This window comes from Peromyscus californicus, unplaced genomic scaffold (assembly GCF_007827085.1).
Source record: "Peromyscus californicus insignis strain IS unplaced genomic scaffold, ASM782708v3 Scaffold_7__1_contigs__length_154581171, whole genome shotgun sequence".
Lineage (NCBI taxonomy): Eukaryota > Metazoa > Chordata > Mammalia > Rodentia > Cricetidae > Peromyscus > Peromyscus californicus.
Window position 1 is genome coordinate 30,017,499 of NW_026294595.1, and position 17,065 is coordinate 30,034,563.

The 17,065-nt window shown below is 39.5% G+C and overlaps 2 protein-coding genes across 6 annotated transcripts in view; one reads left to right on the plus strand and one right to left on the minus strand.

Annotated features, from left to right (window-relative positions):
* The window catches only part of Rif1 (replication timing regulatory factor 1), a 64,227-nt gene extending 59,829 nt beyond the window's left edge, over nucleotides 1-4,398 (plus strand). For all 5 annotated transcript variants that reach the window (XM_052723413.1, XM_052723412.1, XM_052723416.1 and 2 more), the window contains one exon: nucleotides 505-4,398. In XM_052723413.1, the coding sequence (XP_052579373.1) occupies nucleotides 505-716 (212 nt within the window). In that variant the 3' untranslated portion in view covers nucleotides 717-4,398. The remainder of the gene's footprint in view (nucleotides 1-504) is intronic.
* Nucleotides 4,399-11,968: 7,570 nt separating this feature from the next.
* Nucleotides 11,969-17,065, minus strand: part of Neb (nebulin) — a 176,356-nt gene continuing 171,259 nt past the window's right edge. Inside the window, 1 exon segment of the mRNA XM_052722611.1 lies at nucleotides 11,969-12,711. Within this exon segment, the coding sequence (XP_052578571.1) occupies nucleotides 12,538-12,711 (174 nt within the window). The 3' untranslated portion in view covers nucleotides 11,969-12,537.

Consider the following 17,065-nt stretch of genomic DNA (forward strand, 5'->3'; position numbering starts at 1 on the left):
AGTATATACACGTTTTGCCTTGCATGTATTTATATGCTTTGGATCCCCTGGAACTAGAATTAGAGACAATTGTAATTTGCCATGTGGATGCAGGAAGAATACTGGTCCTCTGGAAGAACAGGCTTTTAAGCTCTGAGACATCTCTTCAGCCCAATACTTTGTTTTACTTTGACTACGATTGTTAATTCACCAAATTGTGCCTTATCCCCCCATTCTAAGTACATGGGGGAAAACCCTATTTAATTTTAGTGTGTCTAGTTGGTTTTCTCTAATTATTGTGTCAGTTTTCTAGTCCATCTAGATGTAGATAAGGATGTTGAAATTTTGTTCAGTTATATCATGTACAGAATAATACGATGTGGTAGATTTTTTTCTGGAATTTTGTTTTCTTGAGCAAGTGTACCTTAGCCTATTTTCTCTCCTTTTCATTTTGATTGGAGATACATACAGATTATTTTTTAAAAACTGGTGGCAATTTAATGTGGCATTTTGTTTTTCTCCTAGATTTGATTGATCCTGTAACCGTGGATACCCCATTGTCTAAAAATCTGGTGGCACAAATTAGTGCTCTTGCTCTTCAACTGGATTCAGAAGATCTGTACAGTTACTCTGGAAGCCAGCTATTTGAAATGCATGAGAAACTTGGTACCATGGCAAACTCTATAATAAGAAATCTACAGTCACGTTGGAGATCACCAGTCCATGAAAATTCTTAGTATTTTAAGAGAAATGTAAAGTTTTTTCACCACCAGATTTTATTTTTTGGCTTTTAGAAATACCTGCACTGCACCATTTAAAGAGGAAACTTTGAAGAGTTGATAAGATATCAAATCCTGAAAGACAATGAATTATTAGATCAGTTTTATAAATTCATTAGTAAAGATATTCCCTACTGTATTTTCTTGGCCAGTATACATAGTTTTTTTAAGAAATTTAAATGTTACTGAAACTTGAAAGCAAATGAGATATACATACTTTTTTTTTTCATACTTTAACTCATGCATATTTTGGTGTAGCTCATAATACAAATATTTTAAGTAAGATAGAAAAGTTTTATTTACACTTGAACTGATAAAGGTGTTTATACTTTTTCAAAATATTTATATTTGTTGTGCTTGGTGAAACACCTGTACTGAGATGCAAAGGAATGAGAGCATTTCTTTCAGGTAATACCTGTAGAAAACCTTTGAGAGAAATACCAAGTTTCAATTTGTTGTGAGTTAAAATTAATGCTTAATTGCTAACATTCCATTCATTTGGCATTGGCAAATATTTGTGCAGCAGCATTTGCCTGTGAAAATGTGCTCTTATGAGGTATAGTGTTCACTCTTACATGCATGACTGTTTGTACATTATGTATAAAAGACAGTGGTTTTTTTAATTTATAAAGTTCAGCCTTCATTAATTGCACGAGTTTCTGCAGCTTCATGTGAATACCATTGTTTTGTTTAATAGAAACTTTTGTATATATTTAATATCAAAATATCCATATGGATATTAAAAATACTTCATGACGTACTGTGGATATTTGTAGGAGTCTGTATCTACAAATAAAGCAACAGATAGTTTTGTATTTAGTTAAAACATGAGTTTATTTTCTAAAGTGTCCAGAATACTTAAAATTATTAGAACCAAAAAATATTACATGCCACTACTTTTTTTTTTTTTTTTTCTTTTTCTTTTGGTTTTGGAAGAGGATCCCAAGCCACTAGAAAATGTGCCTATGTTTCTTCTTAATGGAGAGTTAGCCTGGATATTTTCATTGCAGATTGTACTATAAGACATAGAGATACCTGGTTTAATCACATATGTTGAAAACTAAACTTGGAAGAAATTTGAAATTGCCCTTTTTATATGTATGTTTTGTCTAGTTAAAAAAAAATAGGATATATAATTAAACCGTTTGTAAATTTTACCAAATAGTTAGTGCCTAACTTCATATATTTGTTTCATCTGTGGGTTGTGGTTTTTGTTTTTTGTTTTTGTTTGTTTGTTTTTTGGAGATATGGTCTCTGTGTAGCCCAGGCTAGCCTTGAACTTCTATGGTCCTCCTGCCTCTGCCTCCAGAGTTCTGGGATTACAGGTGTTTGTTACCATGCCTGGCTGTATTGTATGTTTTCCCAAAGGATATATCTTGCTTGTGGTTTTTTTTTTTTTTTTTTTAATAAAATCAATGGGTGATCTTAGTTTCAAATTCAGTTCAATCTCTGCTTAGACATTCCAACTGTTTGTAGTTTAAGGTTTGGACCTTTTTTTTTTTTTTTTTTTAAGCAGAGACACCCTCCCCTGCTGCCCCGAGTAAATAAAGTTGGTATCATTTTTCATTCATAAGTAACTACAGATATTTTTAGATCTAAGTATATTTACCTACAAAGATCATCTTAAGAATTCTGGAACTGTTGGACTCTTAAGGACTTAGAAGTCAATAACTAATGAGGAAAAGACTGTCTTTTAAAAACATTGATAATGGTGGATTGCATTGTCAGTCGCTACATTAAGCATTAAGAGGTGTGCATGAACATTCAGTGAGTAGTATCGATTAGCCAGGAGTTTGTGGGGAGTGGGTGGAGTGCTCATTTCACAAGCTGCATTCCTTAACCCTTGTCTACTCACTCGTAGGCACAGCAGAGTTCTTAGGGAAGCTCAAAGTGTAGCAGGAAATGTGACCAAAATGATGATTTGCTGAAGTTTCTGAATTTAATAAAAGTGCAGATCTGAGTTAAGTTGTAGTTCAAGGAAATTGTGTTTTAAAATATTGGTTGGTACCATTGGTCAGTTTATGGAAAATATAATGTTGAGTCAGTTTACTTTCAGTATTCTTGGCTTAACTTTTTTTGAGCAGATTTCCACATTAATTCCTAAAATAGCAAAAAGCATTAATATTTCTGAATTGACTCCAATGTATTGCTTCACTTTTACATGAAACCCCTTCTTCAGACTTTTTCTAATGTTTAATTTAAAAAAACAAGCAAATATTGACATTCCAGTGTGATGCCCTAATTGTTTTATGTATTGAAACAAATCAAGAGCTGGTTAGGTGGCCCAGAAGATACAATGTGCTTTCCACCAAATCTGATTATGACTTGAGTTTAAGCCCTGAGATCCACATGGTAGGAGAGTGGTCCTTTGACCTCTATATGTGCAGTGCACACATGTGCACACATACAAATAAAATTAATTTTAAAAATTTCTTATTTCCTGTGCATAAGTGTTTTGCCTGCATGTGTATATATGTACTATGTACATACCTGGTGCCCATGACAGCCAGAAGAAGGCATCTGATCCCTGGGAAAACCAGAGTTATTATAGACAGGTGTGAGCTAGCCTGTGGGTCCTGGGAATCAAACCCATGTCTTCTGAAAGGGCAGCAAATGCTGTTGTTAACTGCTGAACCATCTTAATTTTTTAAAAGAAGCAAGTGGTATGAAAAGCATCTAATTTTTCATGTCTGAACATAGTGGATTTTGATGTTCAAACTGAGTTTATTACTGAAGATGTTGCTCTGTTTCAGCAAGTTAAACTACTGCTGAATACTGCAGGGTCTTTGCATTTCAAATAGTGAGCAATGAGCTCACTTAATCAGGTTAATACAGTTTTTAAATAGAATTTAAATCCAAAGATTAAAAGCACAGTTGTTGAATAAGAGACATTGCCTTTGTATTCTTGTTTTTTCAGTACAACTTGAAAGTAGCTAAGAATCCACTTACATATTTAAGGGTCATTAGAATGTCAATAATTTAAAATGTTAATAGGTGGACACTGGACGTGGTGGCTTGTGCCTGTAATTGCAATACTTGGGAGGCTGAGGCAGATAATTGCTTTGTGCTAAGTCCAACCTGGTGTACAGAATAAAAACCTGTTTTAAAACCCATAAAACTGGGGGAAATTAGGGTCTTAAAATATATAAATCAAGGTTATGTTTTATAAATATTAATTGGAGGATTTTATTTGGTTTAAGGTAAGAATTTGAAAATAAAATGCTGGTTCTGAAGTCAGTGGAAGTATTAGATAACACTGCCCCTTACTGGCCTTGCTTTCAGCTTTGACTAAGGCTCGGGGTTCATTTCATTATTAAGGTTGACTTGAGCCAGTTGGTCAGCCATGTCAGCAGGCTATAGAACTGCAATTGTGGGCATTTTGGGGGTGACACTTGATTGGGGGCAGAAGCCTGCATTTATTATCATAACTAATTTAGGCTGGCCTGGAACTCCCTTTGTAGACCAATTAGTCTCAAACCCATAGCAACACTTCCTTTAGCCTCCCAAATGTTTTGATTATAGGCATGTTAATTGATTTTGCAGTTTTTGATCACTCAGTTAATGGTTCTCTCTGTTATGTTCCTGGCTTTATATTTGCTCTTTGGAAGCATCCATTAAAGTCCATGTCTTTCAAATTTCAGATCTGTAGTTATTTTGTTAAAGTGCTCCCTACAGAATCTATGTGAGTCCACTGAGTTCTTGGAATAGATGGGAAATGGTACAATTTTGTTACATTTTTTTCTATATATACTAAAATCTTTCTTCAATTAAATGCTGACATAACCTATGTTGTAGATGTTTACATTCCTGGAAAGTACCTGTGGTATAAAATATAAGGCCTTAATGTGATTTGAAAATTCAGGCGACATTTTAAACTGCTGCTGTCAAAAAGAACAGCCTCTCCCACGGAACTTTTATGCTTCAGTTGTAGCAGAAGAAATGTTTTCTTTGCTGGTTTACAATTGAGTATAAAACCAACTTTTAAACATCAAATATATGCTTACTAATTCACAGGAAGTGATGCAGTGAGGAGAGGAAAACAGGTGAATTTGTTTTTGAGATAGTTTTACTTCAGTGCCAGGGCTGGCCTCAAACTCAGGGCAATCCTCCTACCTCAACCAAAAAAACCATTTGAGACAGTGTTTTGTTGTAGACTTGGCTCCTTAGGTAGACCACACTGGCCTCCCAACTTCTCAGTGTAGGCTTTAACTGTGTATCACCATACTCAGCCAAAAGTTTGATGATAGAGCCATTTGGTGTAAGGACAAACAGTCCTGTATTTTGAAAATAGCCATTGGTTCCCGAGAGCTTTTCTATCATAAAACAGTACTGGAGTTGGTTTGCACGAGCAGCATGAGTGACTATATTTTAAAATACATAATCAAGGGTATGTGGTGGCTTGTGTCTATAATTTTAGCCTTGGAAGGAAGAGATGGGAGGAGCGAGAGTTCAAGGCTCCGAAAGACCCTGTTTTCACCAAATGTTAACAGAACATTCATTCAGTACTTTGCCTACACTCCCAGCTGTAAAGGTCTGCTAAAAGGAAGCCTTGGTTCTTAAAAGATACATTCCTAGGATGTTCAATATAATGTCATGAAACAAATAGATCATTAAAATTACCTCTGTGAATAATTGAATAAGAAGTATCTAAAACATTTTCTTTATAGACTAAGGATTCTCTAAGAAACGAATTGATAGAAACCAAAGTACAGCAGGGTATTCTAGTCATGGCACAGAGCAAACTGTCTTCCCTCCAGTTTTTGTTTTTGTTTTTAACTATTTTTGTATGTTGGTGTTTTGCCTGCATTTATGTCTGTGCACCATATGCATGTAGTATCTCCAGAGGCCAGAAGAGGGGCCATCAGATCTTCTAGATGGTTCTGAGCTGCCATGTGGGTGCTGGAAATTGAACCTGGATCCTCTAGAAGAGTAGCCAGTGCTCTTAGCCACTGAGCCATCTTCCCAGCCCCACTTCCTGTTCTTTGTTTTAAAATCATTGAGAAGAATTTTTTTCAAAAATTCTTTGAAGCAGATGAAAAATAGGACATCCTATCTTATCCAGAAATAGTTGTGTTGTGGCAGTCAGTCTGTGTTTGGCTGCTTTCCTATTTTGATGACTGTTAATTTATCTGAGACAGGCCTACATACAATCCTCAAATATTTGCCTATTTTTGGTTTTTTGGCTTTTCGAGACAGTTTCTCTTAACAGCCCTGGCTTGGACCCACCTTTGTAGATTTTGTAGACCAGTCTGGCCTTGAATTCACTCCTCTGCCTCTCGGAGTGCTGGGATTAAAGGTGTGCACCCCCACTGCATGGCAGTGTTTGCCTCTTCATTTAAGACTTTGTCAGTCCTTGTTACAGAGAACAGTTTTATTCATATTTGTTATGTGGTCAGTTTGGACAACTTTTCTATGAACCACCATAGTTTTCATTTCTAAGAGTCTGATTGCGATTGCTTTACTGCTGTTCATAGTATACTCATGTACTATGAAACAACTAGTTCCTCAGTATACTCTTCTCGAGTTCTGAGTACACTGTTCTTGAACTATTAAGCATGTCATGTGCTTGCCCTGCTATCAGGGAGCTTTGGTCCGAGGGAGGAGCAGGTGGCACTAATAAGTTCTACCTATGAAATAATGTGGGATTTGGCAGCTTGCTTCCAGTGTTGGTTATGTTAGCAGTTGCTTTCAGTCCATTGTAAACACTCTTTTTGTGGATAGCCCTAACAGAATTCAAACCAGTCAGTTGTTGATATTTTGCTGCCCTTGGTGAAAGTTCAGTTTTACATTCAAAGTATATTTGATGAGTTTTTCTAATTTTAAATTAAAATTTAACAAATACCTATTAATTCCATTTTTAGCTACACTAGCAGATGAGAAATAAGGGCACTATTCTGTGAGGTTGGGGTGTTATTAACAGTCTTGGAAGTAGCAGGCCTGCTTACTTGTTGAGTCTTTGTTTCATGTAGTAAAACTTCTCATGAGTCATTGAGAGTTGGCTGTAATATTTTGCCATTTGAGACTGGCTATTAAAATGTACTTTTATTTAAAATAAAAGTATAAAATAATTTCTAGTGTTTACTTTTGTTTCTTGATTTAACATCTGTGGTTTGAGATCTGAGTAAGGATAATACGATCCTCTCTTGCCCCTCCCCCATTTCTCAGGATTGCCTTAATAAAGTTTCTGGTTTATTCTGTTTCGTGGGTTCCATGAACTTCTAAATCTGTAGTTATTAAATAGTGAGAGAAGATGTTGTGTAATACTGCATTCATTAATGTGCCAGTTAGTTTGGACACTGGTAAAATACTCATATCCGTTTGGCCTGCAGGCAAGTCAGTGGGGGCATTTTCTTGGTTAATGATTGAGGTGGGAGGCCCAGCCTACTTTGGGTTTTACCACCCTTGGGCACGTGGTCCCTGGTCACATGCAAGACAGGCAGATCAAACTATGAGGAGCAGGCCAATAAGTAGAGTTCTTCATGGTGGTCTCTGCTCCAGTTCCTGCTTTCAAGTTCTGCTTTGCTTGAGTTCCTCCCTTGGTTTTCTTCAGTGATGGCTGAAGAAAACTGATCACGGCATGTGTATCAGTTACTTTTCTGTTGCTATGATATGATAAAATATTATAACCAAGGCAACTTAAAGAGGCTTAAGTGGAGTTTACAATTGTAGAGGCATTGATGTCCATCACCATCATCGTGGAGAACATAGCGGCAAGCAGGCAGGTTGAGAACTCACCTCCTGATCCATAAACAGGAAGCAAAGTGCACTGGTGTTGCTCGAATCCTAAATGGTCTTATAATAAAAACCCAGAGTCAGAAAGCAGGGTGAAAGTTGAAAGATCTGAGAAGCAGGCAGAGCAAGCCACAGCCACCACCTCTCACCTCATCAACTCCTCAGCCTGCAAGAGCCTCGGCAAGAGAGTTAGTTCCTGTCTCAACTTTCCTAGTGCTGGGATTAAAGGTGTGTGCCACTACTACCTGGCTCAGCTCTTTTTTTAGACTAGATTAGTCTGTATCCCAGTGTGTCCTTGAATTTATAGAGATGATGGATCTCTGCCTCCTGAGTGCTAGGATTAAAGGTGTGTGCCACCACTGCCTGACCTTGGCTGGCTCTGTCCTCTGATCTTCAGGCAAGCTTTATTTCTTAGATTACAAATATATCATCACACACAGAGAATGGAGGGAGGTCTTTGAAACCTTAGGCCAGCATCTAGTGACACACCTCCAATAAGACAAGTCCTAATCCTTACCAACAGCTGCCAGACTATTCAAACACCCAAGCTTTATTGGGAACATCTTATTCAAACCATCATTGTATATAAGCCAAATAAATCCTTTCCTTCCCAAGTTGTTTGTAGTCATGTGTTTATCACAACAATAAGAAATCTGACTAGTACAGAAATTGGTAGCAGGAGCTTGGGGTATTTCTGTAACAGACCTGGATATGTTTCCCCATAGGGGAGATTATTGAAGTGTTTGGAACTGTTCAATAGGAAAGCCATTGAGTATTCAAAGCTGTTCTGTGGCCACTTGGGAGGTAGGAATGTTAATAGAAATGCAAACGACGGAAGCCCTGTTTGTGAAGTTTCAGGGAAGTTTGAGTCCCTCAAATTACTCATTTGAGTGGTATTTTAAGAATCTGGTTTCTGGTTAGGTAGGACTGAAGGATCAGCTGTGCTTAACTAGAGACCAGCACCACTGAGGTGAAACCTTGGTTTTACAGAGATCGTTGATGTTGGTTAGCTGGAGTTGAGAAACAGTTAAGAAAAGACCAGCATCATTGAGGGAAGTATTTTCTCAGGTTCAGCGCCTAGAAGCTGTGGTCCTTAGGGCTCCAGGGAGGCAGCTGGCAGAGGGAGGAGAGCTGGCAGCTCAGTAATGTGTAAGTCTCCCACAAGGTACGAGTTTTGGCAGAGTGAAAGCTACAAGGTTGAAGGGGTCATAGAAGCTGAGGCTTGGTATCATGTAGCGGGGATGGATTCCCTACAGTGAGGCCCAGAAGCCATTTGTGAAGGTGCAGCCTCAGGGGTAGTGCAGACCCCAAGTTTGAAGAGAGAGAGAGAAAAAAAATAAATTGGACTGAGTGAGCCATGAGGAGGAAGCCAAGCAAGCAGCATCCCACCATGGCCTATTTCGTTTTTTGCCTCCTCCTGCCCTGAGTTTATGCGTTGGCTTCCCCAAGTTGCTGTGGTCACAGCATTATTACAGTAGAAAGCAAACTTGGACTCTGCTTGGAGTCTGTCTCAAAAGTGTGAGTTTGGGTGCTTTCAAGAACTGAGGACAAAGTTCCTGTGCCTCTGTCCTGGTCACATCCTGGCAGATAAGGGTATTTTTGTCTTACAGAGCATCTCTCAAATCTGTCAGTCTTCATAGTTCTCCGTATGCCCTTTGTTCAAATTTACTTTTCCTTGAAAGGACAGCAGGCCTATTTGGCTAATCTTATCTAAACATGAATAGGGCAGGGTGAGACATGATACAGTGCCAACACATTGGGCATGAGTGTTAACTCTGATCATTTTTTCCCTTTTATTACAATTTCAAGGTGGAATAAATAGCCTGGTAGTCTCGCTTGTGGTCATGGAGATCCACAGTATCCAGTATTACACTGGTAAAAATAGCACAAGCAGATGGTGGGGGTGGGGAGGTGATGGGACAAGGTGCAAGGGAAGTTAGGGCACTGGTTGACTGCCAGCTTGGATTAATGTTAGGAGTCCTTTGTGGGATTCACAGTGAAATGTCACCAGCTAGATTTGAAGTTAGGAGTGTCCTGGTTGGTTGGAAAGTACACCAGCAAGACTAAATGTTTTTCAACATATGTACTTATATGTTGAAAAATTTTAAGAAAAATCTAGAATTAAGAGATTTCTTTATATTAGCAACTGTTACCGATGGTAAATCTATAACATGACTAGGAAATTATAAAAACTAGCTCAGCTCATTGTACTGAATATATGCAGATATTTTAGGTATTACCAGAATTTAATGATAGCTGCATATGTATTAACTGATTTTCCCAATATCTGTTCACCTCAAATAGGACCTAGTTAGTACAAGTTTACCTAAGTCTAAGTGAGCCGATGAGTTTATTAGAGCACTGGTGAGGGGTTACAGGAGTTGGGGGATGGGGCTCAAAGGAGCTGCATCACTGCAGAGTACCACCCATCACCTACTCATCACCTATGACAACCTCGTGGAAACTACATGATGGAGCTTGCTTTCAGTCAACCTTCCACTTCCTGGATACTCTATCTACATGATGGAGCTTGCTTTCAGTTAACCTTCCACTTCCTGGATACTCTATCTTCCCAAATCCCTTGCAGTTCTGGCAATCCCAGGACGGTTTCAGGACATTTCCCTTCCTCCCAGTTGGGAATGTCAACAGCTCAGTTACCAGTCCCACAGATCCAGCTGTTGTGTGGTTTGCTCAGTTGATTGCCACGGCTTCCTGGCCTGTGCATGGTAATCTCTACATTAAGTTGTTATGTTCGGCCTAGAGCAATACTGCAAAAGGGGATTGATGCTTACTTTAACTTGGATTTTCACTGAGTGGAGGTGAAGCTTGGAGACTTGGGTGGGAGAGAATCACTGGAAAATTTAGGCATTGCTAGGGTTTGGGCCTGGAATGTTTCCCAAGGCTTACTGAGGCTTGAGGCTTGGTCTCTGTGGTGCTATTGGTAGGTGATGGGGCTGGAGGCTTACTTAGGTCAATGGGTCTTTTCTATTTCCAACTCTGACCAAATGGCTTCCTTTGTCATACACTCCTGTCATGATGGTTTTATTTTGCCAAAAGGTAATGGGACTTGTTAGTGACTAAGCAGAAACAGCTGAAGGGGTAGATTTTGTGCTGATGCATCTTTAGTATACTCTTATTTTGGGCCAAAACATTATTGTGCAAACTGGGCATACACAGGAATGGACCCTCTCTAAAGTGTCCAGCTTTTAAAAATAAACATAGGCCTTTGTGCTGGTTAGTGGGTCTTTTTGGGTTTTGTTTGTTTTGGTTTGGGGGTTTTTTGGTCAACTTGACTCAACAAATTAGAGTCAACTGGGAAAAGGGGGCCTTAAGTAAGTAAGCATTTTTTTGATTCATGATTGATGTGGGAGGACCCAGCTCACCATAGGTGTTGCTGTTCCTTGACAGGGGAATAAGTTATAGGAACATCCCATTAAGCAGCATTCTTTCCTGATCTCTGTGCTGCTCTCAGGGATACTGTGACCTGGAAATAGAAACCAAATACACCCCCTTCCCAGTTGCTTTTGGTCAGAATATTCTCTCAGCAACAGGAAGCGAACAGAGATAGCCTGCCTCCTTAATAAATGCCTTAGCCGCCTTTTGTTTGGGGAGAACATAGCTATGCAAAGATTCCCAAGCAACCCCTTGCCTGCTGCAGCTAATCTTCCTCTACTCTTTCAGGTTTTGTTTATTTTGGCCATATGGTCACTCAGATTGGAATCCATTGCTTGCCCTTACTGGATCAATTAGACTGAAATCTCCACAAAACTGTTGAGTCCAGAGAAACCTTCCCTAATTTAAGTTACTTTTTTTTTTTTTTTTTTTTTTTTGCAATCATAGAAAAGCAGCATAGGTACAGTATGCCTTTTCTTGGGGCTGTGAGAACCCCAACTTTCTCATTCCTATGACTTCCATTATCTAGTACAGCGCCTGACATCCTGGTATTGTCCCCTTATTCACAAGTGTGTGATTTGTGCTGGAGTACTCAACCCCTTGAGTCTCCGAGAGGCATATGTTAAGAAACTTGAGGGAAAAGGGGGTACTTGCTTAGCATGCCCAAGACCCATGATCTCCAGCACTGCCAAAAACAAAAAGCAACTAAAAGAACCTGCTTCTGACCACTGTATTACTGTAGCTATCATGTTATAGGGACAGTCTTTGAATCTTCCAGAAGGATGTTTTGGAAACAAAACAAATGGTCAGGTAGTTATTACTGGTTCTTTCTACCTCTTGTTCCTTCACAACAAGTGTTTACCCATATTGTCCTTCTGCTACATTCAGGCGGCAGGAGTCCCTCAAGTTAATATTGCATCCCACAGGTCTCTCTTAAGAGCTCTTAAGGGAAGTTTGCTGAAATAGTATGGATTAATACCAACCCCAAAAGTTGGCTCAGCCAGTGCTCCTTAGCCACCAATCCACTGCTGCAGCCCCAAATGTAGGTAACTTTTCAAATCGGACTTTAGAGTTTAGCCCAGGAACAGTTTGTTGCAGAACTATAGATTTTATTAATTTCCAGTTTCTCACCAGTTTATGTTGACATCTTTATAACTTACAGAAACAAGTTTAGAAGCACAAGCATTAGCACTTAGTAAACAAGAGAAAGGTGGTTCTCTCTTCTGTTTTTCTGTTATTGCTTGGCATGTCCAGAATAATGTTAAAACATTTTTATAATTGGGAAGGACTTGGTTACAAAGCACTACAGAAGCTTTTAAAAATTATATTGTGAATTTCAACTTATTTTAAAACGGAAAGAAGAGTTGATAGTCGTAATTTTCAAAATAAGCTTTTACATGTTTACTATCTTTAGTTTCATGTGTAAATCTAGAAAAGAATGAATCTGTAAGTCTAGCTTAAGAACTGAACAGATGAATTAATGTTTGGTTTCACGGAGAATAACTCAGGTTTCTACAGAAGAGATGGTAATACATTAAATGATACTGATATAGGTGAAAACATTAGGCAGCTTGAGAGCATGGACACGCTGAAGTCTCCTGAAGTGTTTCCTGCAAGATGCAGATACTGCAAACTGATGGAGATCTTGAAGTACTTAAACAGCTTCCACGTAATTGGCTGGGAGCATGCCGGTCCTGCCGGTCCTCTGCACAGTGCCATACATCCAGCCTTCATCAATCGCCTGAGCATTCACTATAGCATCTCCGTCTTTGAAGGACACTTCATCTGCATCTGCAGCCATATAGTCATACATGGCACGGAAGATTTTCTATTCATGGGAATGAAAACAAGGAAAATAGCATATATTGGTAAGAGCATATGACCTTTTTGATAAATTTAATGACAAAAGATTGTGCAGCTACCACCAAAAAAAAACCCAATAACAAAGCCGGTTGTTGGTGGTACACGCCTTTAATCCCAGCACTCGGGAGGCAGAGGCAGGCGGATCTTTGTGAGTTCAAGGCCAGCCTGGGCTACAGAGTGAGTTCCAGGAAAGGCGCAAAGCTACACAGAGAAACCCTGTCTCGAAAAACAAAACAAAACAACAACAAAAAACAATAAAAAAACAAAAACCTCATAAAATAATTGTAGATCATATGCTGATGAGTTTATGCCTGGAACCAGAAGTATTATTTAAGATGCTAAGGTTATGAATAAACACCTGCCCAAAGGAGATGTATGAGTGAACCGTCAGGGAAACAGGAAAAGATGGGTCACTTTTTTTTCCCCCAAAACAAGGTTTCTCTGTGTAACAGCCCTAGCTGTCCTGGAACTTGCTTTGTAGACCAGGCTGGCCTCGAATGCACTGAGATCTGCCTATCTCTGCCTCCTGAATACGGGGGTTAAAAGCATGCACCCACTGCCAGGCAAGATGTTTCATTCTTATTCACGCTCTCAAGCTACCTAATGATTTTTCTTGCTGGAGAGGGCTCAGTGTTGAAACTGCTCTTTTGAAGGATCTGGGTTCAGCTCCTGGTACCTAAGTAGTGGTTCACAACTGTCTTTAACTCCAGTTCCAAGAGATCCAGTGGCCAGAATGACCACTGCATGTGGTGGTATTTTACTTGTACTGAAATGTGATTTTAATTGTATGTTAATAAATAAAGTTGTCTGGGGGTCAGAGCTATTAGAGTCATAGCAAGTGCATGGCGGCGGTGGCGCACGCCTTTAAGGACCTGGAGGGCGGTACATTCAGGCAGTGACGAGGCAGTCACATGTTTGGGTTTACAACCAATGAGAAGGCAGAACAGGAAGACTTTAAAGACAGACACACAGGAAGTAGGTCTTTTTCGGAGAGCTCTCTTGGCTGGAGAGGATCCCTGAATCAGGAAGGGTGAGGCTCTTAGCTCTGACCTCTTGGCTTTCTTCTCTGAATTGGCTCTGTGTTTCTTATTTTATAAGACCGTTGGTTACATCTACAACTGCATTCATGTGCACATAAGTAAGTACAGGAGAAACGCTTACATACATACACTAAATCATTAAAGTGTAATGACGAAAAGAGGCTTGTTGGGATCAGAGGACGTCCCACTAGAGTAAGTCCTGAGTGAGTGTATTGTTGACATGGCGTGGCCATACCAATGACTCCAAGACAAAGCCAGTCCCCACATGGGCTAGGCTGAGACTGATGGCAAAGCTTTCCTCACGTGTCCTGCCGAGGTTTGTGGACAACTGATCAGCTTGTACAAAACAAACTCCACCTCCCGGATATTACAGCCAGAGACTGCTCAGTGAACACCTACTGACCCATCAAGCCAGCCTGACGGAGACTATCGGAAGCAGTATTTTGGACTGAAGAATAATCACAGGTGAGAGGCTACAGGGGCAAAATGAATGACGTGCAAATTAGGACCAAGACAACAGACAGCGAGCAACTCCACCCCCAAATTTGGTATAAATGGCTTCAATTCTTTAATCAAGAGAAATGGGTAAGCTGAAAGGATTAAGAGACAAAAGACATATTTCTGTGGTCTACCAGAAGCTTTAAAACATAGGTACCACCTTAAAGTAAAATGATGGAAAAGAGTATTTCAACAAATAAGGCTAGGAGACAAGCAGGTGGAAGTATCCTAGTATCTGACAAAATAGACTGCAAGCTTCATTCTAATCAAGGGAACAATTAACCAAGAAGATATCATGTTTCTAAACATATATTGTGCCAAACTCTGGCACGCCCAATTTCATAAAAAGTGTACTTCTAGAATTAAAGACGATTAACTCCCAATTCAGTAATAATAGGTGACTTCACTACCCTCCTTTCTCCAAGAGACAGGTTATCTGGATAAAAACAAACAAAAAAGTCTGAATTGAATGCCCTTATACATCAAATAGGCCTAATATCAACAGAATATTCCAACTGACACTAAAAAAATACACATTCTGCCCAGCAGCCCATGGATGGTTCTCTAAAATAGACCACATCTTGAGACCAATCAATTCTTACAAACCAACTTCAGAACAATTAAAATAATTTCATTTATCTGACCAAAATGTAATGAAGCTTAAAATCATCAGTAAACGTCTAGTAATTATAAAAATCTAGAACTCATGGCGCACACACACACACACACACACACACACACACACACACACACACGCATACACACACACACACACATATATGAACGAGAAGGGCACTTCCATATTCCTTCCATGAAACCAGTATCACTGTAATACAAAAACTAGGTAAAGATACAACAATGTAAAACAGCCGGGCGGTGGTGGCGCATGCCTTTAATCCCAGCACTCAGGAGGCAGAGGCAGGTGGATCTCTGTGAGTTCGAGGCCAGCCTGGTCTACAGATTGAGTTCCAGGACAGCCAGGGCTGCTGTTACCCAGAGAAACCCTGTCTCAAAAAAAAAAAAAAAAAATCCAACATGTCTTCCCAATAAAAGCTTTAGGGAGTGTGACTGGAGGCAATATACCTCAAAAAGGCTGTAGTTGGCAAATCCAGCCTTGAAGCACTAGCTACAGTTGTAAGATGAGAAGGAAATTACAGGATGCAAGTTGGAAAAGGAGTCAATGTTTATTTGCAGATACTTTATTTTGATCCCAAAAATTCTACCAGAAAACCTCTAGAAATGATCAACACTTTTAGCAAAGTGCCAGGATACACAATCAAACTCAGAAAGCTCAGTAGCCAACAGCAGCAAGCAGGTTGAGAAAGAGATCACAGAAGTATTCCTATTCACAATAGCCTCAAAAAATATCTTGGTGTAAACCTAGCCAAGGGGGTGAAAAACCTCTACTATACAAACTTGAATCACTGAAGAAAGAGATTGAGGAAGACGCTAGAAAATGGAAAGGCCTCCCATGTTCATGGATTGGTAGGATTTAATACTGTGAAAATGGTTGTCCTACCGAAAGCTGTTTACAGCTTCAATGCAGTCCTAATCAACCCTGCCTCCCGGGGGGATCTTAAAATTTCATATGAAACCACAAAAGACCCCCAGATAGCCAAAGCAATCCTGAGCACAAAGAACAAGTTTGGAGGGACTACCATTAGGTTTCAAGATCTATTACAGAGCTATAGTGATAAACATAGAGTGGTACTGGAACAAAAATAGACGTGTGGCTCAATGAAACAAAACAATATCAGACCATGAGTCCACATAACTCCAGCCATTTGGTATCTGAACAAAGAACCAAAAACCACATTGGAGAAAACACAACATTTTCAACAAATGGGGCTGGAAAAACTGAATGTCCCCATACAGAAGAATAAAATTAGACCTGTCTCTATCACCCTGCAGAAAAGTAAACTCCAAATGGATCAAAGACCTCAATATGAAACATGAATGTTGAAACTGCTAGAATAAAATGTAGGCAGTGCCCTTCAAAATGTAGATAAAGGAAGGACTTTCCGAGTAAGATCCATTTACCCGGGAGTAAAGGCCAACAATGGACAAGTGGGACTCATCAAACTGCAAAGTTTCTGCATGGCAAATGAAATGTTCAAGCTCACAGAGTGGAAGAGAATCTTAGTCAGCTATCCATTTTATAGAAGATTAATATCCAGAATACACAGACACTCTGGAAATCTGTGTGGAGAATCCTCAAAATAGATTTAAAAAAATAAATAGATCTACCATATGAGCCATCTCCACCACTCCTTGGCATGTGCCCAAAGTATCTGATGATCCTGCTCTGCAGATGTTTGCTCATCCACGTTCACTGCTGCTCTACTCAACAATAGCCAGGAACTGCAAATTCCTAAACATTCTTCAGTGGATGAGTGGATAATGAAAATGTACATATACACAATGGTATACTATTCAGCTAAAAAATCATGAAATTTGCAGGCAAACGAATAGACTACATATTATCCTGAGTAAGGTAACCCACACCCAGAAAGATACATGCCACATGGTCTCTTTTATTTATGGATCCTAGTTCCGTGTGTGTGTGTGTGTGTGTGTGTGTGTGTGTGTGTGTGTACACGTACTCTGGAATAACTGCAGAAACCAGGGAAGTGGAGACAAGGGGCCCTAGAGAGGGGAACAGCAGGACACAGGTACTGACTGGGGGAATGGGAAAAATGAGGGGAGGGCTTTAGCTGGGGAGAGGGGAGGTGGGATAAAGAAAACCACAGGGAATCATTTTATGTTTACCTATAATTACAT